The sequence below is a fragment of the Lytechinus pictus genome, chromosome 13 (genome assembly GCF_037042905.1).
Source record: "Lytechinus pictus isolate F3 Inbred chromosome 13, Lp3.0, whole genome shotgun sequence".
In the NCBI taxonomy this organism is placed as follows: Eukaryota; Metazoa; Echinodermata; class Echinoidea; order Temnopleuroida; family Toxopneustidae; genus Lytechinus; species Lytechinus pictus.
This window is the reverse complement of record NC_087257.1, coordinates 17,207,151-17,227,272: the sequence shown is the minus strand read 5'-3', so window position 1 is coordinate 17,227,272 and position 20,122 is coordinate 17,207,151. Positions and strand designations below refer to the sequence as shown.

General features: G+C 36.1%; 1 protein-coding gene across 2 annotated transcripts; it reads right to left on the bottom strand.

Moving 5' to 3' along the window:
- Positions 1 to 458: 458 nt before the first annotated feature.
- LOC129275074 (uncharacterized) lies at positions 459 to 18,961 on the bottom strand. 2 transcript variants are annotated; one of them, XM_064108352.1, is made up of 9 exons: positions 18,664 to 18,961; positions 11,002 to 11,168; positions 7,928 to 8,076; positions 6,680 to 6,847; positions 5,512 to 5,642; positions 3,892 to 3,994; positions 1,964 to 2,181; positions 1,201 to 1,293; positions 459 to 879 (listed from the first exon to the last, which is right to left on the bottom strand). In XM_064108352.1, exons 2-9 carry the CDS (start codon positions 11,108 to 11,110, stop codon positions 786 to 788), a joined length of 1,065 nt encoding a protein of 354 aa, XP_063964422.1. In that variant the 5' UTR covers positions 11,111 to 11,168; positions 18,664 to 18,961; the 3' UTR covers positions 459 to 785. The 2 variants fall into 2 exon arrangements, with proteins under 2 accessions (XP_063964422.1, XP_063964421.1); XM_064108351.1 differs by lacking the exon at positions 18,664 to 18,961 and adding an exon at positions 15,294 to 15,640.
- Between the last annotated feature and the right edge of the window lie 1,161 nt (positions 18,962 to 20,122).

Sequence of the window (20,122 nt, the reverse complement as noted above, 5' to 3'; positions counted from 1 at the left end):
ATTATTACCTTTACCATTTTTACCTCTGCCATTACTACCTCTGCCATTTTTACCTCTGCCATTTTTACCTCTGCCATTATTACCTCTGCCATTACTACATCTGCCATTATTACATCTGCCATTATTACCTCTGCCATTTTCACCTCTGCCATTTTTACCTCTGCCATTTTTTCCTCTTCCAGTTTTTACACCGAACCGTTAAATTTGAGCATTGCAACATAACAGTATGGAACACATTCACACAGTACGTCCACTATGTTAACACACTGTGTGGCATTTCTTCCTATCGGGATAGGCCCATAATAATTCAAAATCATAGCCAATTCAATTCATATTAATTTGCTTCCGCTTTTCTTACGTAGTCCTACAATTTCAACATTATCTCACTTATTTTCCGTACGATATATAAAGTACATATACCCTGTGAGAAAAAAAAATGACACCTCACAAATCACCAGTTTAAGGTATTATATTGCATATTGTTTATAAGTGGAAATACTCTAGGCATTCGTAGGATATATAGGCCTACGTTTACGGATGCATTAGTATAACACTAATGATAATAATAACAACAATAATAAATCGAAGTAACGTCAGACAACAGGTGAAATCGTGTATAATTTGAAAATAAGTCGGTAGACACATTGTTTGCCACATAATAATAGTTTAAAGTTACTGTTATTGCAATTTAATACGCAAATCTCAGTCTCTAATATCGGTGGCCGGATCCCGCAAGTTGATACGGGCTTTTATAGGTCAATTGCTGGGGTTATTTTCGATGGTGATTATTTCTTCGCTTCATTGAGTCTAGAAAGCGCTTCGCGGTATCGTTTGACTTCTATTCCTTCCCATCCTGGCTGTTCTATTGATGAGAAGAACCTATTGTAAAGAGATGAAAGAGAAAGAAACTGGATGATTATTCATTTAGTTTCAAATATGATAATAACAATAAAAACGTTGATAATAATAAGAATAATGATAATATTAATAATAACAATAATGATAATAATGATAATGAATAATAATAATAATAATAATAACGAGAGGACGTCCCTGTAATCATGGTGATGTAGTTGAGAAAAAAAGTCACCAAGTATCCCTTATCAAAGTGTGCTGGCGTTGCCCCTATTTTTGTAATCAATAATACTTTATTGATTGATGGGTCAATTGATACGTCAATTGAGCATGATTTATACTTGCCTGTTAATCAGGTTTGTTGTGAATAAATATCGTCCTGGTTCTTCAGAAGAGCCCTCTTCCACAGCTTTCAAATTCTTGTCAACTTGGTCTTTACTGAAATATTCAAAATTGAAGAAAAGTTAATCTCCTCTTCTAAATCAAGAGCGAAAGTAAAATATAATTTTATGTAACCTTACGGGCGAGAAACGTTTTTCTGGGACTCATACGCACATTTGTATATGTATAGCCTATAGCTACATCCAATCCAAAATACGTTCACAATCATCAACATATATTAGGATTGGATATCTCATATAATTGTTCTTTACAAAATCAAGGAGGCATGCATGTACGTCAGTTTTTCGAAGGAGTATTCAAACATGAATCTTCGTTTACATTAACGAATAACTTTTAGAGACAAATGAGACGGAAACAAAACAGTGAAAGTTTTTTTATCGAATGCTCAGACCTTGGAACAATGAACTGTAAGTGCTTAGATTTAAACTCTTAAACACCTTATAAGTTTCCGGATTTTCTTAATATTCCTCCCCCTCCTCCTCATCATCATCATTGCAATAATTGCTATCATGAATATTATTATCATTGATGTTCATTTATTAAACGTTCATGGCGCAATAAAGAAATAAAATGGAAACCTATTAAAGAGTGGTTTACTGGACAGGTAAGCTTGTCTGAACCAGGCTATAGTGGGATTTTAAAGGTGCTATTAAACAGAACAAACAAAAATGTTACAGAGGTCTTGTAGAAGAGTAAAAACCGATACCTATCCATTCCTATCAGTGTCAGTGGAACATCCGTATGTGAGATACTGTATTTCAGGGCGATTGCTGATATATCATGGCCATGCTGTCTGCAGTAAGCACCGGCCTCTCGACAAGCTTTCTTGATTTCATCACTAGCTATATGCCACGAACGAGGCCCACTATCGGTGAGTAACGCCATGGAGAGGGGTGACGCAGAAATGAGAGCAACGTTTCGTTCCTAGAAATAAAGAAAATCATGTATGTTTCTTATTTCATGATTCTGAACCTCAATTGTTTCAGCAGACGGGTTGTTTTGTCCTATATCAAACTATATTTTTTGATAACTTCGTATTTATTTTGTGAGTATTATTTCTCTCTCATTTATTTTTTTTTCTCATTTGATTACATATATCGGTATTTGTACTTTGTTATTTTGTTATTTGTTGTGTTATCTATTTTTAGAGGGGCCCACATTGTACAAGCATTGCTTTTTAGTGGGTCCCTCCATTTCCATCTTAATTTAACTTCTTTTGAAAAATAGTATACATATTTAAAACCTACAATGTGTTGCCCAAATTGTCTAAGTGGATTTTTTTGTTTTGTTTTTCTCAACATATGTATTATTAATTTTTTTTTCCGCAACGGATACAAATATTTATGTTTATATATGGTATACGATTTGTTTTTGTTTGATGGAAGTGAAATAAATAAATTTGAATTTGAATTTGACGTGTAGTAATGAGCCTGCGCCTTTGAAGGGTTTAACAGAAATATGGCGCAATATAAATTTTGTGGATCATCACAATCATCAAAATGCTACCTCTGTTGAAATATTCAAATTCCCACTTGAAACTCATCTTTTTTAACATTAGCATAGTTTATTATTATTATTATTTTTTACTTATTATTATAATTATTATTATTAATGGATTCATTGTCTACATTTGTCAGCCCACCAGCGGTGTTTAAGACGTATCAAGCAGATAAATACGTATTAAAGTTAATAACGTCGTCACTTGATTTGATTGATTTTGATTTATTTATTTCCACATTCCAAAACAAAAGCATATACAAGTGTAATCATTTTTTTCTTAGCATAACATAACAATAAGCAAATGACATAATTAATATAGGAATATATACAATCTAATAATCTAATTGAAATATATTTATACCTGATAAATTTCTTTTTTTTATTATTAAAACAAATAGCAGAAAAAAAAAATATATATACATATATCGATATAATGCATTTTGAAATGTGGGAGACCTTCATCTTAAGCTTAGAGCTTGACATTGATAAAGGCCTCAAAAGGAAAGGGGAAGGAAAATCATACAAACAGTGCAATAAAAGAGACTTATCTTTTATTGCACAAAATAATAGGACGTAGTGACGTGTTCAATGACGTGACGTATTCAATTGATCGACTAAACTTAAAATAAGTTAAATGTCTTTTGAGTATGTGGACATAAATGAAAAAGCTTGTTGAATGTGAAATGTGCATTTTCAGGGGTTCCCCAAAACATTTTTTAAATTCATTTATTTTATTTATAAATAAAGGACTTCTAATTCATATTGATATATCACATTGTACCTTATTTCATAGGCAAATGTGTGCTGTATTTAGTACGTCAAGTTTTGCATCCATCTATTCATTTAATATGTGTCGGTGTGTTATTTAAACATCACATTGTGCAATCTTATTTGACACGTCACGTTGTACAATTTTTATTTTTATTTTGATGTGTCATGTTGTGCAAATTTTACTTGATACGTCAAATTGTGCAAAATATCCATTTGATAGGTGAATTTGCAGTTTAGTTGTATTGTGATTGGTCGATTTTCTAATATGATACGTCATGAATGTGTAACGTCAGTACACGCGTTTCCTCCGCTGATTCGATGCATGCCATAAAAAAATGGTAGGTTAAATTAATAAAAACTTACTTGGAAGAATGCTGCTTGTTGAAGAAGTGAAGAGTCATTAAGGCTTAAATGACAATAGCTCAATACTGTATCTATCTTCACCTTGCTTCGCTCAACAATGGTTCTGTAAATTTAAAAAATGAGACAGATTTGTTGCCAAAAGCTATTTGCGTTACGTAACTTCGCAACAACTTTGTTGGACTCGTCATTTGATTTGTGAACTAAACCTATACTAGATACCCGGTTTCGCAGGTTTGTACTACTCTTGATTATTTTTTTTAAATGAAATTCGAGCTTGTGACACTTAAACCTGGGGCCCGTTTCATAAAGAGTTACAGTTTTTGTGACTTTGCCATTATGGCAACTACCATGGCAAAAGGGCTCAGCAGCCAATAAAAATTAAGGTTACCATGGTAGTTGCCATAATGGCAAAGTTACAACAGTTGAAACGGGCCCCTGAAATTGATCGCGTGTTACACATGTGTGTGAAACTCTTGATGTGTTGTGTGACATCCAAATTTGTGACACGACATGTAAACCTTAATTGGGCCACCGTTATAAAATTTTGTGAAACTTTCATTTGCTGTGTGACATAAAGTTTATGACACGACCTGAAACCTAACTTGGGCCACCTGTTACACAAGTTTATCACACTCTTGATTTGTTTTCTGGCATATATAAAAATTTGTGATACTAGTCCATAACCTGAATGAGATCTTTTGTTATCTCACATGTTTGTAACACTCTTGATTTGTTTGGTGACAAACAAGCTTGTGACACTATCTTAAAAAATAAACTGGTCCTCCTGTTACACAAGTTTGTGATACTCTCTTATTACACACAAGTTTGTGACGCGACTGAAAATCTATATTGGGTCGCCTCTTTAATAAGTTTGTCACACTCGTGATTTATACAAACTTGTGACACAAGCTCAAAATTGAATTGAGTCTCCCGTTGTTTCACAAGTTTGTGACACTCTTGATGTGTTTTGTGACAAACAAGGTTGTGACTTTATCTTGATTTATACAAACTTGTGACACAAGCTCAAAATTGAATTGAGTCTCCCGTTGTTTCACAAGTTTGTGACACTCTTGTGTTTTGTGACACTCTTGTGTTTTGTGACAAACAAGGTTGTGACTTTATCTTAAAACTGAATTGATTCTCCTGTTACACAAGTTTTTCACATTCTTTATTTGTGTTGTGACATACATACACGTTTGTGACACAGTGGTGACATGGTTTAAAGCCTGTGTGACGTATTATAGCTCTTTCGTTATGCAACTTTGTGACGATCTCCGTTTCTGTTATGATATACATTAAAACCATAGCAACTCTTATGTTACACAAATATGTGACATTTACAATTTCCCTTGTGACATACATTAAAACCTTACTTGGCCTCCTGTTACACAAGATCGTGACAGTCTCATTTATCTTGTGATATACCTTAAAACAATAGCAGGTCGCATGTTACACAAGTATGTGACGTGTTTTATTTTGTGACATACATTAACAGTATACAACGTCTCATGTTACACAAGTTCATGATGATTCCTATGTCTCTTCTGGCATACCTTAAACCTGATTGGGTATCATATAACACGAGTTTGTGACATTCTGAATTTCTCATTTTTAACGTACCTTAGAACTTGTATCGGGTATCCTGTTATACCAATGAACTTAGCCTTGCCCTGTTTTCTGATCTTCTCCAACGCAGGAAGAGTCTCGTCTATGATAAGATCTACGCTTGAAGCAAACTCCACGTCATGGACCTAACATTACAAGAGGATACTAGGTCGTTTCATAAAGCCGCTTGTAACGTTACGAGTTACGAATCGACGAGACATGTATGAGTACCAATCTATTATGCCTATACAAATTCGTAAAAGTCATTTGTAACTTTACTAACGATTAAATCACTGGAATCGTAAGTGTTATATCGGTTGTTAAAATCATTCTTATATGTTTACAGTTCCTATAATAATAAAAAATGGACGAAAATAAGCTATATGGCTTTCTCGAAAATTAGGTAGGAATTAAACTACTTGTATGCATAATTCTTGAGTGCCATAAGATAAAATTCTCCCTATCAATATCTACCAATATTGAAAATATCGTATAAAAAGGATTTTAAACAAAACATTTCGCTTTCCTGATTGCGATTTCTTTGTGTGTGTGTGTGTGTGTGTGGGTGTTAGTGTGGGTGTTAAGGTGGGTGTGTGGGTGTTAAGGTGGGTGTGTGTATGTGTGTATAATTATGTAAAGTTATGTTGAAGCTTGATTTAAAATGGGATGCAATGATAATACATTTAGGTTGATTTCTGTTTTCCTGCAAATCATTTATATAGCCATTTAACATTAATTATTATTGAAATACATAGAGGGTTGGGGACTCAGTTGAGTTTTTTTTTTTCAGATATAAAAGTATAATTTTAAGGAGTTTCATTCCGTCCTTATTTGCTTCAGTTCTTGGTAAATATATATGTACTTTTTTGCATATCCTTGTTGATATGAAATGAAGATTTGTATTTTGTTTTGTATTTATCTGCAGTTTATGTAATTCATTTGAATGAAATCCTTAATAAAAACATATTGAAAAAAAAAAAAAGTGGGTGTGGGTGTGCGATTGTGCCAAACGAAATTACGCTGTGGCAAAACCGTCTGAAGACACTGGCCTTTTCCCTGGCAATGGAAACGTTATCTCTGGAATCAATGACGTTTAAGACTTTCAGAAACTCGTACCAGTCGCTGATGATACTGCCCTCTCGCGTCGATGGCGCAACAACTGACAATTTTTTAAACGACTTACCTGAATAAGGTCGACATACTCAAGTCCCAGTAGTTTGAGGCTTTCATCAACGCCCCGAGTGACTCGTTCTGCAGAAAAGTCAAACATTCCTTCCGGGTTATCAGCTGTTTCATATCTCCCTACTTTAGTTGCGATGTAGTAAGCTTCCCGAGGAATATCTTTAAGAGCCTGAAATAGACAAGATTAAGAATTAACGACCGTTTTCATATCGCAAACGACTCCGAAGGACTGGCTACATTAAATGTTCGACAGTCTGAACGGGGGCGGATCCAGGATTTTCCAAAAGGGGGCATATTTTCCCAAGAAAAACGTCCTCACTTGTGTATGAAAGACATATTCCCATCAAAAATATTTGCTCTGACCCTTAAAGGGAGCGAGGGGCACACTTGTCTAAAGTATGAAGACATATTTACATTAAAAATATTAACTATGGCTCTCAAAAGTGTCGGGACGGGTCGGAAATGCCCTTCCCCTCCCTGGATCCGCCGCACTACAAAAACTCTGGTGTTGATTTAACACCAGCCCGGAATCTATATATGTCCACACCAGAAGTGTTAAACAACACTAGTTTCGTTTTGGTCTCACTCCAGAAAGGTGTTTATACAACACCAATTAGTATCAAACAGCATCGGTTTGATTCCAAACTGGTTTTATTTCAATGCTTCTCTGGTGTGGACATATATAGATTCCGGGATGGTGTTAAATCAACACCGGAATTTTTGCATTGCACTAAATCAGAAGGCTCGTTAATCTGAAGCTCGTTGTTCCCAATTTGATATTCCGATGGGTTGTTGATACGAAAAGGGAAATATGATTTGTTATTCAAATGTTTGATCCGAGAAAAAATACACGAATTAATTTTGTTATTACGAAGGTTATGTTCGTACCAACGAACCTAATTCCATGTTCGGACGAAATAGGCGGCTAATTGGAGGATAGGTTTTATTGGGTTTATGAAAGGGGTATTAGGTAATTTTGAAAAGCATAACAATCATAACAATGGTCGGTTTGGAGTCGTGTTTACGGGGTTTTGTGGTTGAAACTGAGTGGCATAATAGTCCTTATAATTGCCAGGTACTTCGGGGATTGCATCAATCAACAAGTCCTCTAGTTACTTAAGCAAATCTTATTTAGTAGTCCGCCAAAAATAATAGCTATCCGACCAGGAAATTACAATATTAATCCCTTAAAACAAATATTCATGATTTAGAAAAGCAATATAAATACATATTTGTCACTTTATATTACATTTCCTAAGACGGCTTCCGATTTTCCTTGCCCATAATATGGGGCTGTGTCGATATAGTTAATTCCACCGCGTAGAGCATGTCGAAGAGCGGACACGCCCTGTTCATCAGTGAGATCCGCGTCATAGACCTTCCCAAGGGGTGCTGCACCTATTAGACATAATTTCACATTTTTTTCAGTTCAGTTGATCTATTCATGATAATGACATTATTTGGGGCTAAACATGATTGGCATTTTGCTACTGATTATGTTTGTTCCAATTATCATAATTTTGTTTTGTTTTTAGATTTTGATACTAAATTACTTTGAATTCAGCTCCTTTTATTTATGAATCTTTATCTAATTTATCTAACGCAAGTTTGATGTTACCGGATGATTGGAAAATCTCAAGAACTACACTGTTTTATAAGGGGTAAGGTGACAGAAATGACATTTCTAATTATGGACCAATTTATGTTGTTTGTCATACATATATTGCTTAATATTAGTGGAAAATTAAGTTCAATCCCAATTTTTATCTTATTTACAGACAAACGATCTCACTAACATTGACTAATATGCCTTCTTGCCAAATCACTCAACTAATACTTGTTTACATAGAATTATTGATGATTGGTACGAATCATTTAATAAAAATTAGAAAGTTGGTGCACGTTTCCTTGATATTTCTAAATGTTTAGAACTTCGGATTGTATTGACCATAAACTATTACTTTTAAGGACGTTCCACAGTTAAAATGAAATCCATGTCATTTTCACCAAACTTTGCACAGAGTTACGAAAAGAAAGAAAGAGGGAGAAAACGCTTGGTTTGTCACCTCCATTAAGTTTGGTTGGTGAGGTGCATGTGTCATTGGGGCATTTTTAAAAGATTCGAGACTTTTGACATTAACTATGGCACTAAGAAGCTTGTTCCATTCATCCATGGTTTTGGGATAGAAAGAATTCTTGTAGTAATCGGTTCTTGCAAAAGGAACATACATCTTCAAATTATGATCTGTTCTTCCAATTCTAGATGCACAAGTATACCTCTTGCTTCCTGTGTGTAACATACCATTTACTAACTTATAAAAGAAAACCAGTCTGTGGTATCTACGTCTAATTTCCAATGTAGTCATACTAAGTTCATTTAATAAAATATTATAACTTGTTTCCCAGTCTTTACACACCATTCTTACAAAACGTTTCTGTATCTTTTCAAGTATGTTTCTCTGTGAATTTATATACGGGTCCAAAGCTACACAACAGTATTCTAAGCTTGATCTTATCAAAGATTCATTCAATGTTTTCAAGACTGCTTTATCATGTTTATGAGATCCAACAAAATGTCTGCGTATTATTCCAGTCAATCTATTGCACTTTATCTTAAGCTCAGAACAATGATCAACCCAATTTAACTTGTCATTAATCAAAAGGCCTAGGTATTTTTCACACGTAGTATATTTCAATTCTTGTCGATTAATTGTATATCTAAAAACATGATCATAGTTTTTTCTTGGCATGGTCATGATTTTACATTTGGAGACATAGTAGTTACTACTATGTGATTTACTTCTTTATGTAAATGTACTTGACAAGATTTGGTAATAAATTCAATTGAGTTCAAGTCCGTCTATTGACAACAGTATAATCCTATTATTAAATGGATAAGTAAAAAAAATTGTACACTATGGAAATAATTAAACGTATTGGCAAAAAAGCATAGGACCTAGAACAGAAAAATGAGACTAAAAGGTATAGCCTGCGTGTAAATACTAACTGATAAGGAATGCTTGCGTGCCAAACGTGTGGTGCAGATTTCAGAAAAATATGATTTAGGAATCATTAGGATTCAAATCAAGTGAAAATAAATAACTGCGAAGGATACGGAAAACATATAGGGGAGTTGTCATGGTATTTTGAAGGGGCGAGACGGGTTGAAGGTGACGTTTGTTCTTGAATTGATTATAGAATTATAAAGTTAGACGACTCAAACATCTCTTTTGTTATACTTATCACTTCTTTCATTTCCTTCCTCCTTTATTCCACTTCTTCAAAGCATAGTAGGTCCATGTTCAAAGTATCATAGGGACGACCCCGTTATCGCAACTGTCTGTCAGACTGCAGTACTGAAATTGACAGCACCCGTCGGGGGGAGGTTCATACCCGGGGGGGGGGCGGGGGCCACTTCCATTGACGAGTGGATACCATGCATGCGCGACCATGGGGTCTCGAAAAGCACCCTCAACAAGTATTTTCCATATTCTGAAAATGCACCCCTTAACAAGTATTAGCGTGTGAAACCCTACCCTTAACAAGTATAGGAAACAAAACGATACTCTTGCATGGTAAGTATTCCATGAATTTAACCCCTAAACAAGTACAAGTATTTTAATAGTTATGTCACGGACTTCGGTTGTTGGTTATAAGTGTACCTTTACCATGTTTACCTACATCATTGGGTTTAGTACGGCCCCACCTCCCACACCTCGCGCAAATCGTACTCTAAACACGTGTTGACTGTTGGGGCAAAAAGTACATCCTTTTTAGTCTTTCTTATAACCTCGCGAATTTGACCCTAAACACATATCTTTCCTAGCAAAATCTTTGTCATTATTTTAGTGTTTTTACACCCTTGTTACGTTACGTACGTAACGTGCCCTATCTTGAAAAAGACATCCTTTTTTACGCGTTTTTTGGTCGCGCATGGTATCCACTCGTCAATGTAAGTGGCCCCCCGGGGTTCATATATCTTCTTCGTTTCTACTTACATCTAATGATAAGACCTTAATTTTTCTTTGATACACGAACTAAAATAAAATTCTAAACTTGATGGAATTTGTAGTATACTTAAGTTTACAACAAAAAGAAAAGAAAATGGAAATAACAATATTATCAACTCACTAATATCATTGCTCGCAGATTTTGCCCCATTTTCATTAAAAATGGGACCTAAACGTCGTTAGAGAATTGTGTACCTCTTTTTTTTTTTGGGGGGGGGGGGTGGAGGGCTTTTCTTCCGTTTTGCTAGTTGAATGATATTCACTTAATATCGGGGCTTGGCTTATTATTGATTTTATCTTTAAAATCACTTACCGAACCCTATGACAGACACCTTCATACCAGTGGCCCCAAGATCATGGTAACACATCTTCTTTGTTCTCTCGTCGTCATGGAAACCTTTCACGTACGTGGCCGCTGACATAGTGATCTGATTTTGCTGTTGTATATGATATCCAAAATATGTCTCCAAAATAATTAATCTACACGAAAAAAATTAAAAGAAGGTAAATGTTTCAAAAACTTTTTTTTTTCTTTCAATAATGTCTAAAAAACTTTGATGAATGGATGCTAGGATATATAGAAATCAAGGTTTGCAAAGTTTGTAGAGTCTTTTTTTTTCAAAGCGAGCGAGCAAAAGTTTTGAATTTTTTTAAATGGAAAAATGTATTATTGTGATTTATAATAATTCATAAAATGTTATATAATTTTTTTTAACATCAATTTTTATCGGAGGATTTCTTATGTTTATTCTTATTGAATGAAACAATTCTGACAGATATTCTTAGAAACGAATGGATGGAGAATAAAAAAAAAATCCTAAATGAAATAGATAACATCTACATATGCTTTTGTTTTTATACATGACTTTTTTTAAAGAATTTACCCCTCCCCGCAAGCAAGCTCAAGGGGTGTACCCCGTTTTTTATGTCACTTTATTTTGTTACCATTATATATCCCGGTTTATAATGTTAAATAATGTAAACAAATTCCGCTTTAAAGCCATGTCTGCCCTCGTCAAACTTTAGGCTCGTTGCGCCATTACTAATACCCCCCCCCCCCCCCTCCAAACTGAAAAGAAAGAAACCTTTCAGAGACCAACATTTGTGTATATGGTAAACGGGACAACAAAAAAGCAAAAGGTGCCTTTCAAGCGTGGCACCCTGTTCATAACTCGTTGAAATAATTAAATGGATAGATATTTATTCTCTACAGAAACTATATTCTTACTCTTTTTTTATATCTTTGCAGTTTTTATTCGTCACAAAAACAATCAAAGAATGCAAAACATATCGTTGCACTTCAGTCAAACAGAACATTGATACAAACTGTAAGTACATAAAAAATATCCTAAATAAATTGTGTACTCAGAATAATTTACAAGCAACTTGTATAGTCCTCCCGACAGGACGATCCATTAACCGAAAAGAACAGGGGTACGGTAATTTTTTTTTTTAACAAACAAGTGCACACCTAGTTACCAATAATGCATATAGCATTTCCATTTATTTGAAAGCAGGATAAAAGAGCATTGTAGAATAAAAGCCTTGCTCACGGGCATAGGTGCGGCAGCCGGGAATCGAACCCCGGACTTTCCATGTATAGCCATGCAGGCGCCTTAGACCACTCGGCCACGGGCCACGGTACCCGTCGGTCCACGGTCGTCCTGGCGGCATCGCCGGCGCGGGGTGCGCGTTTCCGTTTTACACCCTGGCGAAGGCATTTTCCGCAAAAATAGCCACGAAGCGACTAGTGAAGAGTCTACACACGTCGCTGGTTGCAGCGGGTATACCGTTGCAGCGTGCGACACAGGCGAGTCCCACACCACCGCATGCAATCTGCACAGTTACTGATCAGAGCATAGAGTTCCTCGGCACTTCATGTACAGAGAGCAGTCATATGAGAAATCAGAACATGCTTTTGCAGTTACGTTTTTTTATGAAAAGTTATGAAAAAGTTTTTTTTCTGAATATAAATTATTAACTAAATGAATAGAATGACAGACAAAATAAAAATAAACAGATACATATAATAGAAAGAAAATTGAAGTCTGATGGATTGATACACTTAGATGCCGAAAGATAGATATAGAAGACTAATAAATAGATAGAGACATAGATAGATAGATAGATAGATAGATAGATAGATAGATAGATAGATAGATAGATAGATAGATAGAAGTAGAGAGAGAGAGAGAGAAAGACAGAGAGATGGATAGATAGATAGATGGGGGGAGATAACTCAGAGATGGAGAGATGTTATAGATAGATAGATAGATATATGGACGGATAAAGAGAAATAGAGAGAGAGAGAGAGAAAAGACAGACAGATGGATAGATAGAGAGAGAGATAGAAAATCTGAGAGATAGATAGATGTTAGATAGATAGATATATAGATAGATAGAAGATAGATAGATAGAGAGAAATAGAGAATTTGAGAGATAGGTAGATGTTAGATGGATAGATAGATACAGAATGAGAGAGACAGAGAAGATAGACAAATTAACAGATAGATAGATACTGTAGTTACATAGATAGATAGATAGATAGAAGATAGATAGATAGAGAGAAATAGAGAATTTGAGAGATAGGTAGATGTTAGATGGATAGATAGATACAGAATGAGAGAGACAGAGAAGATAGACAACTTAACAGATAGATAGATACTGTAGTTACATAGATAAATAGATAGAAGATAGATAGATAGATAGATGGGGGAGAGAACTTGAGAGAGGGAGAGATGTTATAGATAGATAGATACTGTAGTTACATAGATAGATAGATAGATAGAAGATAGATAGATAGAGAGAAATAGAGAATTTGAGAGATAGGTAGATGTTAGATGGATAGATAGATACAGAATGAGAGAGACAGAGAAGATAGACAACTTAACAGATAGATAGATACTGTAGTTACATAGATAAATAGATAGAAGATAGATAGATAGATAGATGGGGGAGAGAACTTGAGAGGGAGAGATGTTATAGATAGATAGATATATATATGGACGGAAAAAGAGAAAGATAGAAAACAAGACAGATGGATAGATAGATAGATAGATAGATAGATAGATAGATAGATAGATAGAGGGAGGGAGAGAGAAATAGAGAGAGATAGATAAATGTTAGATAGATAAAGAATGAGAGAGACAGAGAAGATTAACAGATAGATAGATACTGTAGTTACATAGATAGATAGAGAAAGAATTTGAGAGATAGATAAATAAATAGATAGATAGAAGATAGATAGATAGAGATCGAGAGAAAAAGACAGACAGATGGATAGAGAGAGAGAGAAAGAGAGAGAGAGAATTTGAGAGACAGACAGACAGATGAATAGAGATAATTCGAGAGATAGATAGACGGATAGAGAGAAACAGAGAGAGAGAAAAAGACAGACAGATGGATAGATAGAGAGAATATGAGATATATATATATATCTATATTGGATTTTATTGCAATAAAAACTATCAAAATACAATCACAAGCAGTCAAAGACTGAAATAAGTGAATGTTTACATACAAATAGAATCATAACAAAATATAAAGTAAACATTATAAATAAATATCAAATACAATACAAATTCATACAGATGAAAAAGAAATGTATCATAAATAAATACAAAAGGCCAAAAGTACTACAAAGTGTCATCAAAGAAGAAAAAGCGGAATGAAAGATTAAGAAGAAAGAGGTGAGAGAAGGGAAAGAAATTGGGATAAGACAAAGAGAAGGGAAAACAAGAGGTGGAATTTGAAAGAGAATAGGAGGCAACCTTCAGAAAAAAAACTCATTATACAATACAAGACATTTAACAATGGTAAAAAGTAAATAAAGTAGTAATTGAATCGAATCGAGCACAAAAAAGGGAAAAGTAGAGCTGACGAAATAGACTCCCGAAGGAAGTCGAAGCAGTGTTGATATTGCATATGAGTTGATTAATAGATGGATAGAGAGAAATAAAAGAGAGACAGATGGATATATATAGAGAATTTGATATATAGATGTTAGATGGATAGATAGATAGACAGATAGATAGGTAGATAGAGAATGAGAGAGACAGAGTAGATAGACAAATTAACAGATAGATATATCATGTAGTTCCATATATTGATTTATAACATAGAGAGTGGATAGACAGATAATGATAGATATAAGGATAGATATAATATGAAAAAAAGTACTTATATGAGTTTTATTTTTCAATATTTTAGCTATTATTCGTTTTCATTCATATAAACGATCATGTGCGATAAAGTAAAAAAAAAAATCATGAAGCCAACGTATATAGTTCAGCGGAACAACCAAAATACAGAGACTGAAGCTTTTGGTCTATAAGCTCAGCTGCATTTTGGATCGCGCGCCCAGCTGATTATGTAAACAAACGTAGACGTAGACTCTCCGGAAAATGCCTTCGCCAGGGTGTAAAACGGAAACGCGCCGCCGGCGCATATAGCGCAACCCAACAAATATGACATATTCATGTATTAACATGACCGAACGTAAGACATAAAAAAACACCACTAGAACATGAACAGAAGATTAAACAAACTCACAAAAAGGCGATTAACACAAAATATTAATCTATGTACTGTGGTTACAATTCTTACCGATCATCTAGGACGCGTCGAAGGCAGTGCAGAGATCGAGTGGGCTGCATGCGGAAGATTAGTTTGATGGAATTTTCAAACTATTGTAAAACTAGAAGTGAAATCTAACCCAAATCCAACTCGATTCATTGAAAGTCAGTCTTCTGGAAGAGTTGCTTTAACGACCCCAAAATTACTTTCTGGCGAGTATCGGTGATGTGTGACGGGGTGATTTTTTGCCCCTATGGCAGCCCAAATCACCCCTAAAAATTCTCAAAACCCAATGCTTTGGGGCGACTATTTATTTCAGAATCGCCCCAATAAAATACCATCGACAAGGTAAAAAAACACTTCACATTATTACGTTCTCCGGCGGTGGATCGATATCGGAGCAAGCGCATCTTTTATATCGCCCTTGCCAGCTTTAAAGGAGAATGAAACTCTTGGAGCAAGTTAGCTTTTGTGAAAGCAGAAAAATCAAAGAATAAGATCAACAAAAGTTTGAGTAAAATAGGACAAGCAATAGAAGAGTTATGAGCATTTGAATGTCGAGATCACTAATGCTATGGAGATCCTCCAATTGGCAACGCAACCAAGATCTATGATATCACAGATGAACAACTCTCCCCTTTTGGACACTGAAAATATACCCCAAAACATCTCTTTTTGCTCTTTCTAATCATATGACAAACGATTCATCAATGATACAATGTTGTGAAACCTCTGTACTTGTCCTCTCATAAAGAGAACACCTCACCTTGTGATAGATTCTATAAAAGTGAGAATGTAAGTGAAATAAGTACTAAAGCAATGAGGGAGTTGTACGTGTGTGACATCACAGATCTTGGTCGCATTGCCAATGGGAGGATCTACATGGCATTAGTGATCTCAATATTCAAATGCTCATAACTTTCTTATTATTCATTCAATCTTCCTCAAACTTTCAACAATATGTTTCTTTGATTTTTCTTTTTGATATGGATTCAACTTGTTTCAAGGGTTTCATTCTCCTTTAAGTTGAACGGTCGATGCAATCTCCGAGGCTTCGCGATTGTAAATAAACGCGCAATGCAATATGGGATGCGGAGTACGCATAGTCTTTATCACGGGGTTTTTAGAATTGTTGACGCACTTGCCGCATGGCTTATGTACATGTTCGTATGCACGATTAGACTGCACAGCTGGTAACGAGACCACATGCATCGTACGCAGTGGCGTAACAGGCGGGGGGCAGGGGGGGCAAGCTGCACCCCTGGCGGATTTCACCGGGAAATAAAAGAACAACGGGAAAAAGAAAAAAAAGGAGGGAGAAAGAAAGAAAGGGAAAGGGGAAGGAAAGGGGAAAAGGAAAGGGAAAAGGGAAAGAAAACGAAGACTTTTTTTAATGGAAAAGGAATGAAAGCGGGAAAATGTACGAAAGCAGAACATTTGTGAAAGAACAAATCATTCCGAAATAGGCCTATGTAATGCAATAGCACGGTGGGAAATAAATCAAAAGATGACAAAATGGCAAACAATAGCGGGAAACGAAAGTAGAATGTAATTAGTCAAAGCTAAATTGGAAAACAAAGAAAAGGGACAAGAAAAAAATAATAACACGACCGGGCTGCCGATGATTGACATTAAAGAGCGGGAAGAAAGATGGACTTCATACAGCATTGTGCTATAAGCTACAGGGGCTTTGCCCCAGACCCCACGCAGTAGGGGCTCTTCATTTATAACCTTCAAATGGCTCTATAACGCCCCCGTTCAATCACTGGCATACAGGCGCGGGGGGTGGGTTGGTTCCACACCCAAGAGGAGTATAGGAGACAACGTATAATGAAATGTGTTATTTGCTGAATATAATGGAAAAATCTATCACATAATTAGAATTTAATTTCAATAGGCAATTTTTTTTCCAGCTCGCTTTTGCACGCTGGCGACTTTTTGCTAATTTTTCCCACATTGCTATGTTTTGCCCCTTAAAAATATTTGGTTCATTACGCAACTGGGTTGAATAAATGTGTTGTGTAAAAGCTATATTCTGTATATGCCCGCGATTCGATTAAAATAGCGGCAATCTGCGAGGTTTAAATGGCTTTGATATCAAGAAGTTCCGGGGGCTCCGCCCCGTACCCCAACTGCATTGCACTGCGTATGGAAGGGTTGGGCCATGGCCCCAAAAAGTTCTACAAACAAGAATAAAAAAAGAGGAAAGAAAAGCAAAGGAAAAGTGTAGGATATGATTTTATTTACTGAATATAATGTCAAAAATAGCTCAAAGTTAGATTATCATGAAAAGGTGATTTTTTTTTTCTCGCTCGTTTCGCTCGCTCGGGACTTATATAAAGCAGCTTTTTAGCACATGTGCTATACTGCTCCCCTGTTTTTTTTCTTTTTTACTCTTCACGCTACTGCCACAAAGAATCCTGTTTACAGTGGCGTACAGACCACAAAAAAGGAATCTAAAGAGAAAAGAGTGAAATATATTATTTTCTGGATATCATGTCAAAATCTATCACAAAATTGGATTTTTGTATTAAAAAGGTCAAAATTTTTGCTCGCTTCGCTCGCTCGCAACTGTTTTTAAAGATAAATTCTGCCCGATACGCAATATCTGGCCTTCTCAAAATAGTCGCCTCATTACACCATTAAGCCTGTTCATACCGGCCATGATATGACCGGGAAATTTTTGGCTCTTGCCCCCCCCCCCCCCCCCCCTGGCCACCGACCCCTGTTACGCCGCTGATCGTACGGTATATTATGTGTACTAGGCATGCACAGAATTGTATGCGATCAGCTGGTGATTGTGACAGCGCTGGTTATCGACATCGTCGAGTCGGATCGAGTGCGATCGAGATGGATAAGTTTCTAATTCGAGTTCAATTCCAATTCATAATTCCATCAATGCTACCAATGGTTAAACATTTGCAGCATTGATGGAAATCATCATCATGGAATTCTGATTTTGGTGCAGCACTGCAGCTTGACTGGGTGTGCCTTAACAGCATCATTGATCTGCTCAGCTGGATATGTTACTCAATAGCCACTCATTCAACTGCTCGTCACTGATCACTCAGGGCTGATATCACTATTCAAAGTTGAGACAAAACTAAAGAATAAACAAGCCTGGACATTCATATATGGTGAACACCTTTCATATATGTGATCTTTGAGTCTATTTGAACAAATCCTCAACCAAAATGCAAACTTACTTGTATACAGTAATTACAGTTAAAAATGTTCTGAGCTTTTAGGCGGCACAGTGAGTCTCGGAATGTCAAACGGTAATTGCTAATATGCGATAAAAAAAAAGTAGCCCCATGAATTAGAAAATAGCCCCAAGATATTCAGTGGTAGCCCCAATGTAAAAAAAAAGTAGCCCCTAAAAATAATAATTAATTCCTACCCTGGATGTAATGATGTCTCGACTAGTACTGTTATATATCTGTTGTGAAAGATTGCCCTTTCAAGATAATTCGCTCTCTCGATTTGCAGACACACACGAGTTGACGAGTAGGCTCAATGAGGAGAAATATTGAAGAACCATTTCTGAGTCCCAACTACTGTCTCTGAACGTTTTATTCCGGCAGAGTTGTAACGACCCCAAAATGTATTTCTTGCGAGTGTCGGGAAGTAAGTAAATGATGTATGATCGTGAATGATGTCTTGCCTATACTAGTACTGTTGTATAATATCAGGACCGTGGTTTCCTTTCGGCCGTGAAAGATTACATTTCTAATCCTCGATCATTAGACACGCACGAGTAACCCACGAGCCCATGCAGGGGAAGGGGGCGGGGCACTTCCATTGACGAGTGGATACCATGCGTGACCATGGGGGTTCGAAAAGCACCCTAAACAAGTATTTTCCATGTTCTGAAAATGCACCCCTTAACAAGTATTGGCGTGTAAAACTCTACCCTGAACAAGTATTGGAAACAAAACGGTATCCTTGACAAGTATTCCCTGAATTGACCCCTTAAACAAGTACGATATCTTAATTGTTATGCCACGGACGTGATCACGGACGTCGGCTTTACCTTTAATTTCATTGGGTTTAGTACCATCCCACACACCGCGCTCAAATCGGACCCTAAACACGTAGTATTAAGTCTTTTTATAACCTCGCAAATTGGACCGTAAATACGAAGTTTTCCTAACGAAATATATACAATTTTTTCATTATTTTCGTGTTTTTGACACCCTTAATACGTTACCTAAACGTAACGTGCCCTATCTTGAAAAAGAAATCCTTTTAACTTGTTTTTTTTTTGGTAACGAATGGTATCCACTCGTTAATGGAAGTGCCCCACCGGCCCCACGAGAGTACAAATATTCGAGAACCTTTTCAGAGTCTGAGCTTTAGTAATCTCTCTGAACGTGTTTTATTTGATTGAATTGTGAAGGAGACAGAATAGTGATTGAGATTTACTGAGCCTCAGTGCTGTGAAAATTATTTCAACGAATGCCTTGACACTACGAAGAATAACACAGCGTGTGGACTAGTATTTCCTGTCATCTGATTGCTGGTAAGTTTCAAGGCTTGGTTCCACTGCACTTACGGATGCAGAGAGGATGTAAAACGGAAAAGAATCTTGCCATCCGTTGGAAAACGCTATGCATCCGTTGTGTATTCATTGCATACGTGTTACGTATACGCTCTATCCATCGAGCATCCGTCCAGTCTGATTTCATCCGCCCAAAACGTTTTGAGCTGCACAATACTTATAGAACAGATGAACTTTCAGCCGGTACGATGTAAACCGCAACATATACGAGCAACAAACGTCCAAAGTCCGTAACCATCCGTTAAGCGTCCGCTGTATCCTCTCTGCATGGGCATCCTCGCAACACAGAAGCTGAACA